The sequence below is a fragment of the Chiloscyllium plagiosum genome, unplaced genomic scaffold (assembly GCF_037043375.1).
Source record: "Chiloscyllium plagiosum isolate Xiang-an unplaced genomic scaffold, Cpla_swu_hap1 HiC_scaffold_4, whole genome shotgun sequence".
Classification (NCBI taxonomy): domain Eukaryota; kingdom Metazoa; phylum Chordata; class Chondrichthyes; order Orectolobiformes; family Hemiscylliidae; genus Chiloscyllium; species Chiloscyllium plagiosum.
This window is the reverse complement of record NW_028270142.1, coordinates 146,384,256-146,403,040: the sequence shown is the minus strand read 5'-3', so window position 1 is coordinate 146,403,040 and position 18,785 is coordinate 146,384,256. Positions and strand designations below refer to the sequence as shown.

The window sequence follows — 18,785 nt, the reverse complement described above, 5'->3', positions numbered from 1 at the left end:
CCAAATAAGTTGTCTGTGCGGAACATTGTGAGAAACTTGGGCCGTGTATCTAAGGAAGGATGTGCTGGCTTTGAGAGGGTCCAGATGAGGTTCACAAGAATGATCTTGGGAATGAAGGGCTTGTCATATGAGGAGCATATAAAGATGGTCCCAATCTCTCTTATCTCCTCCAATTCTTACAACTATACTCTTATCTCCACAATCTCCCCATATCCTTGCATCCCTCCCTATCTCTTGACTACCTCCAGTCCCCTCAACCATCCTAACTCTGCAAGCTCATTCAGTCCTTCTTCATTATGGGAGGCTATTGTGTAGTAGCAATGTACCAGAACTCCAGGGTAATGATCTGGGTATATGGGTTTAAATTGCACCCTTAGCAGATGTTGAAATTTGAACTCAATTAAAACAAAACTGAAACTAAAAACTAGCCTAATGCGAACCACAAAGCCATTATTTAATTTTGTGAAAACCCATCTGGTTCATAAATGCCCTTTAAGGAAATCTGCCATCCTTACCTGGTCTGGCCATGTGTAACTCCAGACCCACAGCAATGTGGTTGAATCTTAACTGCCCTCTGAAATGACCTAGCAAGCCACTCTGTTCGAGTTGGAGATGGCAACAAATGCTGGTCTAGCCAATGAGGGTCACATCCCTTGATCAAATTACGACAAAATCATTCCTATCCATGTAATGTATTCTAACCCCTGTGTTCCCTTTCTCTGTAATCTCCTCTAGACCCACAGCTGACTGACATCTCCATACTTCCTTAATTCTGGTCTCTTAAACTGTCACAATTTTCATCAATTTACCATTAGTAACCATGGTTTCAGAGTTTGGGATGCAAGGTCTGGAATTCTCTCCCTAATAAATATTTAAGGTGCTTCTTGAAACCTAACTCTTGGACCAAACTTTGAGTCACTTCTCCTAATGGAGGAGAAAGTGAGGTCTGCAGATGCTAGAGATCAGAGCTGAAAATGTGTTGCTGGAAAAGCGCAGCAGGTCAGGCAGCATCCAAGGAGCAGGAGAAGGGCTCATGCCCGAAACGTCGATTCTCCAGTTCCATGGATGCTGCCTGACCTGCTGCGCTTTTCCAGCAACACATTTTCAGCTCACTTCTCCTAATGCCTTGTTGCTATTTTTTTTCTGATGATGCATCTTGCAAAACCTTACTATGTCAACGGCACAATATACATCAAGTTTGATGTTGATGCTATTGTTGTATTTATATTCAAAGTCATATCTATCCACAGACATTCCTAGTAATAGAAATCCCAGAAGGTTGGGGGTGGGGAGGGGGAGAGTCTGGTTGTGGTTGGTAAGACTGGCATGAAGACAGAGGGAAATGTGGTGGTGAGCCTCTGAGTTCTGTGACTAAGTCAAATGGAAGCCACCATGGAAATCTTGTTGCCTCCTGGTCTCCTCAAATTACATGGCGCCAGGTGAAGCGATATTATGGAATCCTCCCACCCATGATGACTACCTAAAAACCACCACCAAGATTCTTCACCTTACATTGAGAGGGTACAGAAGTGATTTACCATAATTGTTTCAGGGATGAGGGATTTTAGTTACAAGATTTGTTTGGAGAAACTGGGGTTGTTCTCTTTGAAGAAAGGGGATCAAGGAGAGAATGAACAAAATTATAGCGGTTTGAGATAAGATGGACAAAGGAAAGCCATTTCCATTAGTTGATGATCGATGGACTAGGGGACACACATTTGCGGTTATAGGCTGGAGATGTTGAGGGGAATGTGAGGAAGAACATTTCATCTCAGCGAGTGGTAACAACTTAGAAACCAACGCCCACAAGGGTGATGGAGTGATGCCAATTAATGATTTCAAAAGGAAATGGGATGGGCACTTGAGAGAACAACAGGAATGGAGCTGGCGATTGGGCCGAATTGGATTGCTGTATAGAGAGGCAGCATAGACTCCTTGGGGCAAATGCCCTTTTCTGTGTCACAGTGAGTCCATGGCTTTGTGACATGCTTTATAACTGTGACCAGAGTAAACTATTCCTCCTTGTGCTTGTTGACCAGTTCCTATAGTTTACATAGTTGAACACAGTGTGAGGAAATGCCATTCAGGTAGATGATCATCCATGGTTTCAAATGACAGAGCAGCTTTCTGGGACCAAATGGCCTACTCTGCTCCCATGTTCCTATTCTCCTCCATTGCCTGTCCCCACATATCTATACTTAGCTCCCTGCTGTTTCTCAGTTTTGTGCTGTTTCCCCATCACATCATCACAAAATACAGTGTTAGCTTCCATTGTTGATCACTCTAAACTATATCACTCTCTTTTTATCTCTTCCAATCTGTCCAGTTCATATTACCCAGAGCAACAGCCAATGTAACAACTTTACTTAAAACAGGAAGGGGTCAAAAAAAGAGGTCACTCATCGGCCAGTAATCCCAATGTCTGTTATTGGGAAAATGTTAGAATTAATGTTAAACGATATAGTAACAGAACATTTAGAAATGCATTATATGATTAAGCAGTCAGAGTGACTTCATGAAGTAAAAGTCATTTCTGAGAAATTGACTAGAATTCTTTGAGGAGGTAACAGCATGGGAATGGAGGTAGACCATTCAGCCCCTCAAACCTATTCCAACATTCAATGAGGTCATGGTTGATCTTTGGCCTAACTTCATATACTTTTCTTTGGCCTATATCCCTTAATACTTTTGCTTAAAAAAGAATTATCTCAGGTTTAAAACTAACAACTTACCTAATATCAACTATAATTTGTGGAAGAGAGTTCAAAATCTTTACAATCCTATGTGTGCAGAAGTGCTTCATAATATCTCTCCTGAACTGCCTGACTCAAATTTCCTTGACAACCCAAAGAGAGCACCAGTGGGCAGTTTAGTGATAAGCAAATGCAGCTTAGTAGCCTGTCGATGACACTTTCCTTTGCTGATTCAGGATGGGGAGATAATTGACTGGACTGGATTTTCTTGCTGTTTGAGGAAAGAATTTGGACAATTTTTTTACATTATTGAGTAGCTACCGATGTTGGAACTGTACTGGAAAAGCTAAGATGAGATGGAGCTAGCTCTTGAACACATTTTCATCTAGAATGTTAATAGATGCATAAACATAGCTGTATCCAATGCCTTCAGCCATTTCTTGATACCTCATAACATGGATTGAATTGACTGACTGAACATTGGTCTATGCAAAGAGATCTTTCGCTGAAACTCAAAAGAAGAAATCAAAGTCAATTGTTGGAACAATCTTGTTATTATCATCCAGAAAGCTGGGTAATATCAAGAAGAACAACAAGATACTAATTAGAAGTGGGTGCTGAGATGGATGTGCGCCATTTTGGTCTCTGCATTTAAGGAAGAATGTAAGTGCATTAGACACAGTTCAATGGAGATTTTCTAGATTAGTATCTGGGATTATTAGGTTGTCTTTTGAGGATAGGTCGAATGAGACTGGGCTTATTTTCATTGTAGTTTATAAATGCAAGGGATGATTTGATTGAAGTGTATAAGATCCTGAATGGTCTTTGATAAGATGGAAGTGGAAAGGACTTTTCTTCTTGTGAGTCAGTTCAGAACTCATAGCACTGTTTAAAATTAAGGGTCACTCTTTCCAGACAAAGATGAGAAATACTTTCTCTCAGTGGATTGTGCAACTTTGGAACTCTCTGCATCAGAAGACGATGGAGGTTGGATCATTTAATATCTTTAAAGTGAAGGTAAGGCAATTGGGGGTTACTGTAGTAGATGAGAATGTGGAATTCAAACACAAACAGATCAGCCATGATCTTATTGAAAGGCAGGGTAGGCTTGAGGAATCAAATGGCTTACAGATTTACAGATTACATTACAGTGTGGAAACAGGCCTTTCGGCCCAACAAGTCCACACCGACCCGCCGAAGCGCAACCCACCCATACCCCTACGTTTACGCCTTACCTAATACTACGGGCAATTTAGCATGGCCAATTCACCTGACCTGCACATCTTTGGACTGTGGGAGGAAACCGGAGCACCCGGAGGAAACCCACGCAGACACGGGGAGAACGTGCAAACTCCACACAGACAGTCGCCTGAGGCGGGAATTGAACCCGGGTCTCTGGCGCTGTGAGGCGGCACTGCTAACCAGTGAGCCACTGTGCCACTTACTTCTGCTCTTACTTCGTGTGGAGTACAGCAACACTTAAAATAATGAACCAGCAGAGGATCGGTGAGAATTGTGTGGACAAAGAAAGTAGAAGAGATTGGATTGATCTGGTCATCTATTGAGATGAGAAAGAGGAAAAGGGTGTGTGTGTATGAATGTTTGAGGTGGAACTGTCAGGAAGAAGGGGAAGACAACAGCTGAAGACCCAATGGAAAAGTGAGGTGATAAGAGACTAGTATATTGAGGGGTTGGAAAGGGAATGACAGGAGGAGATGAATACAGAGGTGACCAACTCTAGTTGTGACTTCATATGAAATGAGAGAAAAAGATGACAACAGGATAACATGGAGGTGGGGATTTCAGTAAGGGTCTGAGACTGATAATTCATTTAGCATTTCTCACTTTGCTTTTGTATTGACCAGCTGACCATCAATGATAGGAACGCTGAGAGTTCAAGAAGTCATTTGATGAAGACCCTGATCATAGGCAGTTAACTAAAATTGAAGCTTATGAAGTGGAGGGCAAATTATTGATCAAAGGATGTCCTCTCTGTAATCTTGCAATAGTCTCCACAACAGCTGTATGGTGGTCACTCCTACTAATACGGTCATGAACAAATGCATCTTTCTCAGGTAGTCTGCTGAGGATGAGGCCAAGTAGGTTTTTTTCTTCCTCTGTTACATTGGGTCTGTACAGGTGATGGAACAACCAGTCTAACAGTTCTGGGGTGGCATAGTGGCTCAGCGGTTAGCACTGCTGCCTCACAGCACCAGGGTCCTGGGTTTGATTCCAGCTTTGGGCAACTGTCTGTGTGGAGTTTGCACATTCTCCCCATGTCTGTGTGGGTTCCCTCCGGGTGCTCCAGTTTCCTCCCATAATCCAAAATACGTGCAGGTTAGGTGAATTGGCTATGCTAAATTGTCCATAGTATTCAGGAATGTGTAGGTTAGGTGTATTAGTCAGGGGTTAATAGTGTGTAACAGACATATGGTGATAGTGACTGAATTCCCCTCTCCAGACTACACACATTCTCTTTGTGCCAGCCTTTGTGATGCTCAAGGAAGGTTCATCAGTAGGATGAAGGGAGCAGGAAGTAATTATTGGGAGGTTTCCTCACCCACATTTAATCTGTGCCAAGAGACATCATGGAGGCTGGAGTTGACTGTCAGGATCAGTTTCTCCTGTGTGTTATTGTACTACTGAATAGAGGTGACATTGAGACAGGACCAACCAAGGGCAATACTGAAGGATCCTGGGAAATTGTCTGTCAGGCACAACTATGTCAGGTAGTAAGTTAGAACAATGAACTGCAGCTGCTGGAAACCTGAAACAAAAAAAGTAATGGCTGGAGAAACTCAGGTGGTCTGAGAGAGAGAGAGAAAGGGAGAGAGAGAGAGACTGACTTGTGAAATTTATTCATTTCTGAAAAACGTTCACAGGAATTGAAGCCATGATTCGGTTTCTCTCTCTCTCCCTCCGCAGACGCTGCTAAGATTCGTTGATAATTTCTGTTGTTAGTTTCAAGCTGTAGCTTGTCCCACTGTCTCTCCTGACATCCCCAGCTACAAACTAAGGGAATGCAACAAGGTTGCCTATACTGTGTGTCTTTATGGAGTCAGTATCAAGTGGTTTGTCAAATCTTATAAAACCACTGAATAGCTTGCTAGAGCAGTTCAAAAGATACTTAACTTTTTAAGTAAATGGTTATTCCAAATTTGTTTTAACATACCCCACTTCTAGAATGAGATTTTAAACTCCTGTTCCAAGACCATTTGTTCAATGCTCCAGATTGCCCTTATATCTTCATTAACCTCCTAGAGTTATTAAAATTTACTTTTTCATAGCCTAAGTGTATGGCTGACAAGGCATTTCTAGATAATATCTTTGAGGAGAAAGTGAGGTCTGCAGATGCTGGAGATCAGAGCTGAAAATGTGTTGCTGGAAAAGCGCAGCAGGTCAGGCAGCATCCAGGGAACAGGAGAATCGACGTTTCGGGCACAAGCCCTTCTTCAGGAATTCCTGAAGAAGGGCTTGTGCCCGAAACGTCGATTCTCCTGTTCCCTGGATGCTGCCTGACCTGCTGCGCTTTTCCAGCAACACATTTTCATTTCTAGATAATAGACTATCATGCAGATGGGATGATTAGTGAAACCCATTCTAAGGTTACAGATTAGAGACATCTGAAGTACTGTTAAAAATGAAGCTAAACAAACACTGAAGGTACCAACTAAATTCATTTAATAGAACTGTTTCAGCAGGTCATGAGATTTCATTTGTGATGCTGGGTGTTTGCTGGCGTGTCCATTCTCAAAAGATGCTTTCACATGACCCAGAGGCAGGGAGAATCCAGAGGGTCTGGGTAAACTTGGCAGCTGTAGTGAATAACAGTGCTCTTGTATTTTTATTCTTTGCTGCAGCTAGCCTAGAATATTTATCATCATGAGTTAGGTATCTCCCTCTTCCTCCTTCCTATGGAGTGAAGGAAGGATACAGACAAAAGTGAGGACTGCAGATGCTGGAGATCAGAGTCTGGATTAGAGTAGTGCAGGAAAAGCACAGCAAGTCAGGCAGCATCCACAGAACAGGGAAAAAAAACCACAGCGTTTTGGGCAAAAGCCCTTCATTCATGATGAAGGGTTTTTGCCCAAAACGTCGATTTTCCTGCTCCACAGATGCTGCCTGACTTGCTGTGCTTTTCCTGCACCACTAATCTAGACTCTGAAGGAATGATATAGGTTAAGAACCACCTAAACCAAATAAGCTATTGAACCCAGTATGCATCACACTTTCAACTGAGCCAATTATCCCTTTCATTTACATAAAAGCCCTTGAATGAAAGGGTAAGATTAGCAGTTATGACTTCTAATCTTCAGTATTTCCACTGGAATCATTACTTCCATTCTGTATTAGAAATTTTCATGGACTGTTATTGAGTGGTCAAAATGGTTTTTCCTAGCCATTTTGAATAAGGTAACCAGTTGGTCATCAATTTGCTTGCAATTTTATGCTGTTTGTATGTAAATGGCAATCTACACTTAATACAATAAGCTAAAGGAGCAGAACTAAATAGACCAGAGGTCTGAGCCTGCATATTTGACTTTTACCTCCATGTCCAAGGCCATCACATGCTACTGTTTATGGTAAAACTGACTAGCTAACTTACATGGCAGATTGACCAAATGGTTACAATGAAGAATCACAACATAGCTGTAGTCTTCAGGAGGTCCATATTTCATCAGTATAGCCTTATTCATTGCAAAAGTCAACATCCCCATCCCTGCTGCTGGGTACTTAAGCCTAGAAATGAGTTTAAATTCTTAAAGGAGGAAGAGAACAGGAAATCAATTCAAGATTTTTTATTTCAGAATGTCAAAGATAAAATACAGACCCATTACAAAAGCAGATTTCTCAACTGTAGCACTGAAGCCTCGAGATTTGCATAATCCTGCCTGCTCCCTCTGAAATATTGGTATTCCTTGAAGCAAACTCTGGAACTATTACACCATTTCATATCTCAGACTGGTCTCCATTATTCATTGGAATATTAAACAGCAGTTCTCCTAGCTTTGAACAGAATTTAGAGGGAAGGATGTGAAAAAGGCACTAGGAAAGGCAGGATGTATGCAACGTGTCACAGTGGGCAAATGTAGAGTTGACAACCTGTGAAACAGCAGAGACTTAAAGTCACATTGAAAGTGACTAAGCTCTGGACAACGGCTAGAGCCCTAGAAGCATGTTAGAAACACTTGCGATGGACAATGGATGGCCCAGACTCATCATACTCCTGCTTACTGATCCACATTTGCTGGAAGGTGGAGAGAGAAGCCAAGATGGAACCTCCGATCCATACTGAATACTTCCTCTCCGGGGGAGAGATGATCTTAATCTTCATTGTGCTCGGAGCCAAGGCTGTGATTTCCTTCTGCATCCGATCAGCAATACCTGGGAACATGGTGGTTCCACCAGACAGGACAATGTTAGCATACAGATCCTTCCTGATATCTACATCACATTTCATTATACTGTTATAAGTGGTCTCATGGATGCCAGCTGACTCCATACCAATGAAGGAGGGCTGGAACAGGGTTTCTGGGCACCTGAAGCGCTCGTTGCCGATGGTGATGACTTGACCATCAGGCAGCTCGTAACTTTTCTCCAAGGCTGAGGAGGAGCCGGCTGTCTGCATCTCAGAGTCAAAGTCCAGGGCAACGTAAGCGAGTTTCTCCTTGATGTCACGCACAATCTCCCTCTCGGCTGTGGTCGTGAAGGAATACCCACGTTCGGTCAGGATCTTCATCATGTAATCAGTGAGATCCCGGCCAGCCAAATCCAATCTCAGGATGGCATGAGGCAAGGCGTACCCTTCATAGATGGGCACGGTGTGGGACACACCATCACCAGAATCGAGCACAATGCCAGTCGTACGCCCAGAGGCGTACAAGGACAGCACGGCTTGAATGGCAACGTACATGGCTGGTGTGTTGAAGGTCTCAAACATGATCTGGGTCATCTTCTCCCTGTTGGCTTTGGGGTTGAGGGGTGCCTCCGTGAGGAGAACAGGATGCTCCTCTGGGGCCACTCGCAATTCATTGTAGAAGGTGTGGTGCCAGATCTTCTCCATGTCATCCCAGTTGGTCACAATACCATGTTCAATCGGGTACTTCAGGGTCAGAATGCCCCTCTTGCTCTGGGCTTCATCGCCAACATAACTGTCTTTCTGACCCATTCCAACCATCACCCCCTAGAACAAGAAAACAAAACAAAAAATGAATCAGTTCACAATGAATTCAAATAAGGTTGAACTACTAGCCATCAGGGACCCAGTGATGAGGAATACCCAGCATCCAGATATTGTGCCAACAATTGAATTTTCTCAGATAAGGTTGGACATTGTTTAGAGAGATTTCTCAAAAGTTGCTTATCACCTTTAAGGACAGTGAATTTTTATTTTAACATCCAGTGACTGCACATCTCTTGGTTAAAGAAGTTGCAATGCATTTTGGGACTGAGATCAGAAACTTTTATTTCTACAGCTGCCTTTTACAATTATATTTTGATCATCTTTACTTCATTTCAAGAAATGAAGATTCAGCAATAGAGAGATAGTGACAACAGCAAAAAAGCAGGCAGATCAAAGCTGGTTAGTAGCTGACATTGAAGAGTTTGGATAAACGTGGAATGGATATTCAAACGGTGGTGATGGAGTTGATTCGTTTAAAATCAGAACTACTTGGTTTATGATGGACTGGGATCTTCTGACACTGGTAGTGTCACTATAAGACAGGACCAGACAGTCAGCATTTGCTAAAGAGATGACTGCTTGACAAATCTACTAGAATTTGAGGATGTTGAGTAGAGTTAACAAAAGGAGCCAGTGTTGTTTACTTGGACTTTCAGGAGGCTTTCGGTAAGGTTGTACATTAGCTTGGAAAGTTAAGAGTATGGGATTGGGAGCCATTTACTGAGAACTGGAATAAGGCACAATGCTAACAGATGCTGGTCTAAGAAAACGAAAGAAAGAGAGATAATATACTTAATGTTGAGTATGGCATGTCCCTTCAGTTCCATGTATCATACTGGATTAGAAACAACTTTCTCTGAAGATGCTGCCCAACCTGCTGATAAGCACAGATTTGGAGATACCTTAAGATACCGGGGCAGCACAGTGATTAGCACTGCTGCCTCAGCACTAGGGTCGATTCCAGCCTCAGGTGACTGTGTGGAGTTTGCACATTCTCCCCGTGTCTGCGTGGGTTTCCTCCGGGTGCTCTGGTTTCCTCCCACAGTCCAAAGATGTGCAGGTCAGGTGAATTGGCCATGCTAAATTGCCCGTAGTGTTAGGTGGATTAGTCAGAAGGAAATGGGTCTGGGTGGGTTACTCTTCAAAGGGTCGGTGTGGACTGTTTGGACGGAAGGGCCTGTTTCCACGCTGTAGGTAATCTAACCTAATCATTAAGTTGCGGTAGATTTGGGCCATTTGACCCACTGAATGGCAGATGATATTCAATCATAGCTGATTGTTTCTCAACCCTATTCTCCTGCCTTCTCCCCATAAATCTTGCTCCCCTTACTAAGGGGAGGCCCCAGCCGTCTTAAAGACATTCAATGACAGCCTCCACAGCCTTCTGTAGCAGTGAGTTTCACTGATTCACCACCTTGGGTAGAAGGAACTCCTCCGTCCTAAAGGGTTACTCATTTGGAGACTGTGCCCCCAGGTCCTCATCTCTCCTAGAATGGAGAGATGTTCTCCACAGCCACTCTATTCAGTCCTCAATTTTCTGAGAATTTCAGGAGATCACTCATCCATCTAAATTCAATGAGTACAGATCCTTACGTCTCTGTTGCTCCCCATAAGTCAAGGCCTTAATCCCAAGTTAATTCTTGTGAATCTCCTCTGGACCCCTTCAAGGCCAGCACATCCCTCTCCAATCTGCTGACTATTTTTTTTTAGATTAGATTACATTACAGTGTGGAAACAGGCCCTTCGGCCCAACAAGTCCACACCGCCCTGCCGAAGCGCAACCCACCCATACCCCTACATTTACTCCTTACCTAACACTATGGGCAATTTAGCATCACCAATTCACCTGACCTGCATATCTTTGGACTGTGGGAGGAAACCGGAGCACCCGGAGGAAACCCACGCAGACACGGGGAGAACGTGCAAACTCCACACAGTCAAATGCAGTCTGATCAGAGCCTTATAGCCTCAGCAGTAGTAACTCTTAGAACTGAGCTGCTCTTGTATTCTAGCTTTTCAGATGAATTGCATTTTCCTTCTGACTACCTAATGCTGCAAGTTATCCTTAAACTTGAGCTAGGACTCCATCCCTTTGTGCTTCAGATTTCTGAAGCCCTTCCCATTTGGAAAATAGACTATACCTCTTATTCCTGTCAAGTACATAACCTCACTTTCCCACATAGGAAAAGTGGCAGATGGCACACATTCTCCTAGCAACCTCCCCACCTCAACACTACTGTCCCAACACTCATGTAGTATCTGCAAACCTATCCACAAAGCACTCTGTTCCATCTTTCAGATCATTACAGTATAATGTGAATAGTTGTGGTCCCAATTCAGACCCCTGCAGAACTCAACTAGTCACCAGCTGCCATCCTGAAAAGACCCCTTACCCCACCTCTGCTTTCTGCAAGTCAGCCAATCCATTATCATGCCAGTAGCTTGGCTCTGACACCATAGACTCTTATTTAGCAGCTCCTGTGGCACCATGTCAAAAGCCTTCTGGAGATAGAAACAGACCACGTCCACCAACTTTCCTTTAACTTGCTCATTACCTCAGTTCCAATAGATTTGCTAGACATAACCTTCCTTTGAAGCCATGCTGACCCAGCCCTATTTTACCATGAACTTCTAATTACTTCACAATCTCATTCCTGATAATGGACCCTGAAAATCTTACCAAGAACAGAGGTCAGGCTAATCAGTCTATAGTTTCTGGTCTTCCGCCTCCCTCCCTTAAAACGGTTTGGGGGGTGGTGGGGGTGTATTAGCCCATTTTCCAGTCCGCTGGGATCCTCCTAGACTCCCATATTTCCTGGAAGATCAACATCAATGCCTCCACACAACCTCCTCAGTTATCTCCTTCAAAAGGGGGATGAGTCCATCCAGTCTGGTCTTTCAGCTTCCCAGCATGTTCTCCTTAGCGATAGCCACCACACTCCCCACTGTTCCCAACCACCCAAAGATCTGCTAAAACTACAGTGTTTTCTACCATGAAAACTGATGCAAAGTACCTATTCAGTTCCTCCACTATTTTGTTTGCTTATTACAACTTCACCACACATTTTCCAGAAGTTTTACAACCACTCTTCCTATTTCCCTTACATATAGTCTCAAAATAACTTCTATTCTTTTGTTTTATTCACTAACGTACCATATTTCATCTCACCCCCCCCCACATTGCTTTTTAAAAAGTCGCTGTCTGCTGGTTTTTAAAAAAAGGGCTTCAAATCCTCTGCTTTGAGAGAAATCTTAACCATGTTGTATACTTTCTCTTTTGCTTTTAAGTTGTCCCTGACTTCCCTCAGCCACAATTGCCTCATTCTCCCAGGAGGTGGTTTCTTCTTTGGGACACAAATTTTTGCTGTGCCTCCCAAATTATCCCCAGAACCTTCCAACATTGCTGCTCCACCATCTTTCCTACAAGACGCTCCTTCCAATTAATTTGTCCCTCACATTTCTGTAGTTACCTTTACTCCATTGTAATCCTGTTACATCTGCTTCCAGCTTCTCCCTCTCAAGCTACAGGGTTAATTCTATCATATTGTGGTCACTGCTCCTCAAGAATTTATTCATTCATCGGATGTGGGTTTCTTCATAAGGCAGACTTTATTAGGGAGTTATTAAGCATCACTAAATCCAGAATTGCCCATTTCCTAGTGGGCTGTACCACAAGCTATTCCAAAAACCCATCCTGTAGACATTCCACAAACTCCTTTTGTTGGGACCTAGTATTAACCTGGGGCTTTCCCAGTCCAACTACAGATTGAAGTCCCCCAGGATAGTTATTGTTAAGTCTTTCTGACATGCCTTTTTATCTCCTGCTTTATTTTCTGCCTCTCATCCCTACTGATAGGAGGCCTGTACAGGGTCTTTTTCCTTGGCAAAGAACTGGTTGGAAGACAAAACAAAATATCAATTAAAAGTATCTGTTTTCGGAGTGGCAGGCAGTGCCTAGTGTAGTATCACAAGAATAATTGACTATGGGGCCCAAGCACTATGTATTAATGATTTGGATAAGGAAACTAAAGGTAATACCTCCAGGTTGCAGATGACAAAGCACATAGGATAGTGAGGAGAGACAAGCAGAAATGCTTCAGTGTGATTTGGATAAGTTTTGTTTCAGACTGACAAGGAGAGATCGAATCAGTTTGTAAAAAGCAACAGACAGGATGCAGAGCTGGGCTGAGAAATGGCAGATGGAATTCAACCTGGATAAATGCGAAGTGATGCATTTTGGAAGGTCGAACTCGAATGCTGAATATAGGATTAAAGACAGGATTCTTGGCAGTGTGGAGGAACAGAGGGATCTGGGTGTGCAAGTACATAGATCCCTCAAAGTTGCCATCCAAGTGGATAGAGTTGTTAAGAAAGCATAGTGTTTTGGCTTTCATTAACAGGGGGATTGAGTTTAAGAGCCGCGAGGTTTTGCTGCAGCTCTACGAGTCCCTGGTGAGACCACACTTGAAATATTGTGTCCAGTTCTGGTTGCCCTATTATCGGAAAGATAGAGGCTTTGGAGAGGGTGCAAAGAAGGTTTACCAGGATGCTGCCTGGACTGGAGGGCTTGCCTTAGGAAGAGAGGTTGAATAAGCTCAGACTTTTCTCTCTGGGGAGAAGGAGGAAGAGAGGAGACCTGATCGAGGTGTACAAAATAATGAGAGGAATAGATAGAGTCAATAGCCAGAGACTTTCCCCAGGGCAGGATTGACTAGTATAAGAAGTCATAGTTTGAAGATATTAGGAGGAAAGTATAAAGGAGACGTCAGAGGTAGGATCTTTACGCAGAGAGTTGTGAATGCATGGAATGCGTTGCCAGCTGTGGTGGTGGAAGCAAAGTCATTCGGGCCATTTAAGCGACTGCTGGACATGCACATGGATAGCAGTGAGTTGAGGGGTGCATAGGTTAAGTTACTATATTTTACATTAGGATTAAGTCTCGGCACAACATCGTGGGCTTGAGGGCCTGTTCTGTGCTGTACTGTTCTATATTCTGTGTATATTGACTGAGTTTAGAAGAATGGTTACAGTAGAGGGACAGAATCTTTAAAAAACTCTACAGTACTAGATTAGATTAGATTACTTACAGTGTGGAAACAGGCCCTTCGGCCCAACAAGTCCACACCGACCCGCCGAAGCGTAACCCACCCATACCCCTACATTTACCTCTTTACCCAACACTACGGGCAATTTAGCATAGCCAATTCACCTGACTAGACAGTAAACATCAGGAAGAGTTTTCCCTGTTGTCAGGGGAGTCCAGAACCAGGGGGTCACAGTTTATAGGTGTCAGATGACTATCTACAATAGAAATGGGGAGAAATGTCTTCACCCAAGGAATAGTCAACCTGTGGAACTCACTGCCATAGAAAGCAGTGGAGGCTAAACGTTGAATATTTCCAAGAATTAGATATATTTCTTAGGGCTAAAAAGGGACCAAAAAAGGGCATGGGAGAGAAAGTTGTAACAGTGTACAAGTTTGATAATTAGCCACAATCTCAGGAACAGGCTTGAAGGGCTAGATGACCCACTCCTACTTTCTAAGTTACTAAAATTAGAGGGGGGGGGGGGGGGGGAAAAGGGACAGGGTTAAACCACTGTTTGGGAGGAGACTAATTGATTGATTTTAAAATTTGTATCATGATTGACCAGGTTTGAGGGAAGACCATCTGAGCTGTACGTAATGAACAGGAGTCTGCAAGCAGCATTAATGTGAATTTCAAATCACTCAGTTATGCAGGAAATATCTTGCAATGAAAAAAAAACACCCTATTAAACAGGTTGAGAAGGTTGTTGCAATAATCCAAAACAGATATGGGCAGAGCTGAAACACTACTTGCTTCAAATAACCACATTTCATAGGCAAGAAGAAAAAAAAAAAGAGGTTCCTTAGCAAGACAGGGCAGCATGTTAGCTCAGTGGTAAGCACTGCTGCCTCATAGCACCAGGTTTGATTCCAGCCTCGGGTGAATGTGTGGAGTTTGCACACATTCTCCATGTCTGCATGGGTTTCCTCCCACAGTCCAAAGATCTGGCAGGGCAGGTAAATTGGCCATGCTAAATTGCCCACTAGCATTAGTGCTGTTAGGAGGGAAATGGTTCTGGGTGGGTTACTCTTTGGAGGGTTGGTGTTGACTAGTTGGGCCGGAGGGCCTGTTTCCACACTGTAAAGGAAACTAATCCTCCATAACATTTCCCCAACCCAGCTCCAAAGTGGAGATCAAACAAAATCATGTCCACAAAACAGACTACTGTTGCTTTGTTTATATAGACTCTCCTTCCACTGGAAGAGCTCTGCCCTACTGCCCTTTCATTCTTCCTGTTAAACTTCTCAATCATTAGGCAGTCTATTGCCGAACTTCACAATCATCCCCCATTCTCCACCTAGAAACTTCAAAGATCCCAGCCACTGGTCTGTTTCTCTAACATTGTCCAGTAGAATTGAACAGGAGGTATTCAGCCCCTTGATCTGTTTTCTCAAAAATATTCAATTTCCCCCAAAGACCTTCTCTGTAGCATTCAAATGCAAATATTTCAGTTTAAGTATGGTCGAAAATGTCAGAGGCATCACACCCAGCAAATTTTGGAATTTTTCAGGTGGTGTTCAGGTATGTAGGTGCAGATGGTGCAGTTATGTTTATACAATACCACTAGTTTTGACAAGGTCCCACATGGAAAACTGAAAGGCCATTAATGCCTATGGGATCACCAGGGCAACTTAGTAAGATGGATCCAAAATTGGCTGTGTGGCATATCACAGGGTCGCTCATTGTTTGAGATACATTTAAAACAACATAAGAATGTTGGGTAGGGGAGATGTATTAATTTGCAGATAAACACTAAGTTGGCTAATAGTAATGAATGTACTCTTGGGCTGACAAAGATTAGATTGCTTTGTGGCTCAGTTGTTAGCACTACTGCCTCACAGCAGAGTCCCAGGTTCAATTCCAACCTCAAGTGACTTCCTGCATGGAGTCTGTACATTGTCCCAGTGTCTGCGTGGGTTTCCTCCCACAATCTAAAGATGTGAAGGTTAGGTGAATTGGCTACGCTAAAGTTGCCCATAGTATTGAAGGATGTGTAGGTTAGGTGCACTAGTCAGGGGTAAACAGAGTAATAGAGTAGGGGAATGGGTCTCGGGTTACTGTTCAGAAGGTCGTTTCCATGCTGTAGGGATTCTATGCTTTATCAGGTAGGCAGATCAAGTTTAACCTTAAGAGAAGGCCAGAGCAGAGGACAATGACATTATACAGAGCCAGGCCAGAGGTTATATCAGGAAGAATTTCTAACAGGCGAAATTCAATACAAAACCAAATAAAGTGTTGACACAAGTGGTAACGAAGGAAGCACTTCACAATTTCAAACAGGCCAATCAACATCAGTACACAAGCATATCAACCCATATAAAGCAAGGTTTCAGATAACCAAAAACCACAACCTAATTTGAATCAGAGAAGTGGTTCAAGGAACTGAGTAACTTCCTCTCACTGCTTCTGAGGCACATCGAACCATTTACTGACAAGGTTAAAGCACACCAGGGAGATTAAAACTATACAGAATGAAGAAGAATCTTAAGGGAGGAGCAAACATTGCCTGAAACACTGCTCCAGGAGGAGAGACTGGGAAAGGAATGCCTAGGTATAAGCTAGATCATCCCACACCTGGCTTAACCCTGTCCTGGCCACAATTCAAGGCCCAAAAAGGTCCAGCTTTCAGCCATTGGCAGTTTCCCCACTGACGCCAGATAAGGCCATCTGGATTTGCCAGAAACAGGAACAACTCAGTAAAGGGGTCAGATAGAACCCCAAACAGGAACAACCCCACACTAATGACCACACCCAAACTGCAAGAGCAGGAGCTAGCAAGGGTTAAAGTCAAACCCCAGTCTCTAAAGGAAAGAGAATGTAGACCACAAACAGTGTAAAAGAGGAAGCCGTAACAAGTGACAAGTTTACAGTTACAAGAAACAACAGTCTCCACACCCAAAGGGGAAAGAAAAACCAAGTCATAAAGGATAGGGACATTGAAAGACCATCCACAGAGAGCTCACCTGGTGACGGGGGCGTCCCACAATGGAGGGAAACACAGCCCTGGGAGCATCATCACCTGCAAAGCCGGCCTTACACATTCCAGACCCATTGTCCACCACCAGAGCGGCAACCTCATCTTCAGCCATGGTTTAGAATCTGCAGGAGGTGACTGAAAGAGACAAAAAAGATGTCCATTGACGCAGACACAAGACAGAGGAATTTAAAAAAAGCACTAACACAATACAGGAAGAGACATGGCTCACTAACTTGAAACAGACCCCACTACAACTTCTGGAACTTCCTTTTTTTTACCAAAAGGACAAACCCCAACACAAACTACAGACCCCCATAAACCAATGTCCCAACATTCAAAACTGAGAGCCCATTAGACACCCTCTGAGCAATGACAAGCCTTCACTCCTGCCACACCTTATTTTCCAAGCAGCACCTACCTCTCACACAAAATGCTACCTCTGCTTCTGCAAGAAGGAAATGAGACTGTTACTCTGCCTGCCTGTTGTCTTTATTAGTACTGAGCACCCCCCAGTCTCATCATTCAGCAGCCAGCCAATGAGCTGCAAGGGGAGGAACTGGTCCAGTTCAGGCTGCCTGTCAGGAGCTTCCACCTTCACCTTTTCGACCAGGGCTTTGTATATATATATATATATAGCCAGTAGCATAGCAGGGAGGGTGTGCTGCACTGTCAGAGGGTCGTAACTGTGGGTTTGCCACATTGGCAGATGATCAGTTCTGAGAGAATGCTGCACTCTGTTGTCATAGGGTCAGTGCTGAGGGAGTGCCGCACTGTCGAAGGGTCAGTGCTGAGGCAGTGCCGCACTGTCAGAGGGTCAGTGCTGAGGCAGTGCCGCACTGTTGGAGGGTCAGTGATGAGGCAGTGTGACACTGTCGGATGGTCAGTGCAGAGGGAGTGCCGCACTGTCAGAGGGTCAGTGCTGAGGGAGAACCACACTCTTGGACGATCAATGCTGAGGGAGTGCCACACTGTCAGAAGGTCAGTGTTGAGGGAGCACTGCATAGTCGAACGGTCAGTGCTGAGGAAGCGCTGCACTGTCGGAGGGTCAGCGCTGAGGGAGTGCCGCACTGTTGGAGGGTCAGTGCTGAGGGAGATCTGCACTGTCGGAGGGTCAGTGCTGAGAGAGTGCCACACTGTCGGAGGGTACGTGTTGAGGGAGCACTGCATAGTCGAACGGTCAGTGCTGAGGAAGCGCCGCACTGTCGGAGGGTCATTGCTGAGGGAGTGCCATACTGTCAGAGGGTCAGTGCTGAGGGAGTGCCGCACTGTCGGAGGGTCAGTGCTGAGGGAATGCTGCACTGTCGGAGGGTCAGTGCTGAGGGAGTGTCGCACTGTCGGAGGGTCAGTGCTGAGGGAGCGCCGCACTGTCAGACGGTCAGTGCTGAGGGAATGCTGCACTGTCGGAGGGTTAGTCCTGAGGGAGTACCATACTGTTGGAGGGTCAGTACTGAGCGAGTACCACACTGTTTGGGGGGGTCAGTGCTGTGGGCACACTTTACTGTCAGAGAGTCAGTTCTGAGGGAACGCCACACTGTTGAAGGGTCAGCGCTGAGGTAGTGCCGCACTGTTGGAGGGTCAGTGCTGAGGGAGTACCGCACTGTCGTAAGGTCAACGCTGAGGAAGTGCTGCACTGTCGGAGGGTCAGTGCTGAGGGAGTGCTGCACTGTCGGAGGGCCGCACAGTCGGAGGGTCAGTGCTGAGGGAGTGTCGCACTGTCAGATGGTCACTTTTGAGGAAGCGCTGCACTGTTGGAGGGTCAGTACTGAGGGAGTGCCGTATTGTCACATGGTCAGTGCTGAGGGTGTGGGCACTGTCAGAGGGTCAGTGCTGAGGGATTACCGCAC

General features: G+C 44.4%; 1 protein-coding gene and 1 long non-coding RNA gene across 2 annotated transcripts in view; one reads left to right on the top strand and one right to left on the bottom strand.

Annotated features, from left to right (window-relative positions):
• LOC148150499 (uncharacterized) overlaps nt 1–18,785 on the top strand; it is a 171,391-nt gene that overhangs the window by 92,221 nt on the left and 60,385 nt on the right. The window lies entirely within an intron of this gene.
• Nucleotides 7,478–17,492, bottom strand: LOC122548800 (actin, non-muscle 6.2-like). The gene is made up of 3 exons (XM_043687577.2): nt 17,360–17,492; nt 16,928–17,076; nt 7,478–8,877 (listed from the first exon to the last, which is right to left on the bottom strand). The coding sequence occupies exons 2-3, from the start codon at nt 17,051–17,053 to the stop codon at nt 7,873–7,875; spliced, it is 1,131 nt and encodes a 376-aa protein (XP_043543512.1). The 5' UTR covers nt 17,054–17,076; nt 17,360–17,492; the 3' UTR covers nt 7,478–7,872.

Bases quoted from the DNA above. Each gene is read 5' to 3' on its own strand.
- LOC122548800 (XM_043687577.2), bottom strand. From the start codon at position 17,053: ATGGCTGAAGATGAGGTTGCCGCTCTGGTGGTGGACAATGGGTCTGGA. The intron at 8,878-16,927 runs GTGAGCTCTCTG...TTCTTGTTCTAG, and splicing joins TGGGACGCCCCCGTCACCAG to GGGGTGATGGTTGGAATGGG.